General features: G+C 49.3%; 1 protein-coding gene across 1 annotated transcript in view; it reads right to left on the reverse strand.

Moving 5' to 3' along the window:
• Positions 1–869, reverse strand: part of LOC119593728 (discoidin domain-containing receptor 2-like) — a gene marked incomplete at its 5' end in the record, with an annotated part of 119,890 nt that overhangs the window by 25,578 nt on the left and 93,443 nt on the right. Inside the window, 1 exon segment of the mRNA XM_037942702.1 lies at positions 674–802. Coding sequence (XP_037798630.1) covers positions 674–802 — 129 coding nt within the window.

An 869-nucleotide genomic window follows, 5' to 3' on the forward strand; every position in this document is an offset into this window, starting at 1 on the left:
CGTGAGATATTAAGACAGTGATTAGTATGTACGACGGTACCTACTCTAACTACACTGCGTGGTGAATGAGCAGGTGTATTTTCATGACACGGCATAGTGGCAACAGCCAAATCACATGGTATTGTTTTCTAAGAGTATTGTGATGGTCCCTTATAGTGTGGACGAAAACCAGTGTTATCTTTTGACTGGTTTTCAACTATTTCCAAGTAGATGTATGAATAGGTGACGATATCTGAGGTGTATGGACAGGTTGTGGAGTAAATAATGAGTGTGAGGCTACCTTGTAACAACTGTTTGGACAGGTGATGTATGTGAGGTTATCTGTCTGCGGTAAGTGGGCAGAATGCGCTATGATGCTACCTGCCATGGTTGTACTGTGTGCGAGGCTACTTGAAACAGGCAGGTAATGATAGTGAGTGACACTATCTGCGAATATTATATTTCTACCACGTATGTAGATACTGTAACTGCTGGCGCTGTGCGACGCTACCTGTGAACGATGTGTGTTGCTACTTGTACCAGGTGTATGGAGAAATGGTACTGGTGTGTGACGTTACTTGAGACAGCTATGTTTTCGGATGGAGGTGGTATGTGACGCTACCTGTGTGGGCAGGTAATGGAGGTGTGTGGTACTACCTGTGAGGGTGTGTGGGCAGGTGGTGTGTGACGCTACCTGTGACGGGTGTATGGGCAGAGTAGTGTTGAGCCTGTAGCCGTTGCTCCTGTGGGTCGCGAGGCGAGGCGAGGAGCACAGTGACGACGGCCGGAGAACAGCTGGCGCCGTCAGGAACTTTTGCACCTCCTGGGGAGACCGTCACATCGTCACATCCGCCGTCACAACAGCGCGAGAGGCGGCGGCTTTGCAGTAA

The sequence above is a fragment of the Penaeus monodon genome, chromosome 32, assembly GCF_015228065.2.
Source record: "Penaeus monodon isolate SGIC_2016 chromosome 32, NSTDA_Pmon_1, whole genome shotgun sequence".
NCBI classification, from domain to species: Eukaryota; Metazoa; Arthropoda; class Malacostraca; order Decapoda; family Penaeidae; genus Penaeus; species Penaeus monodon.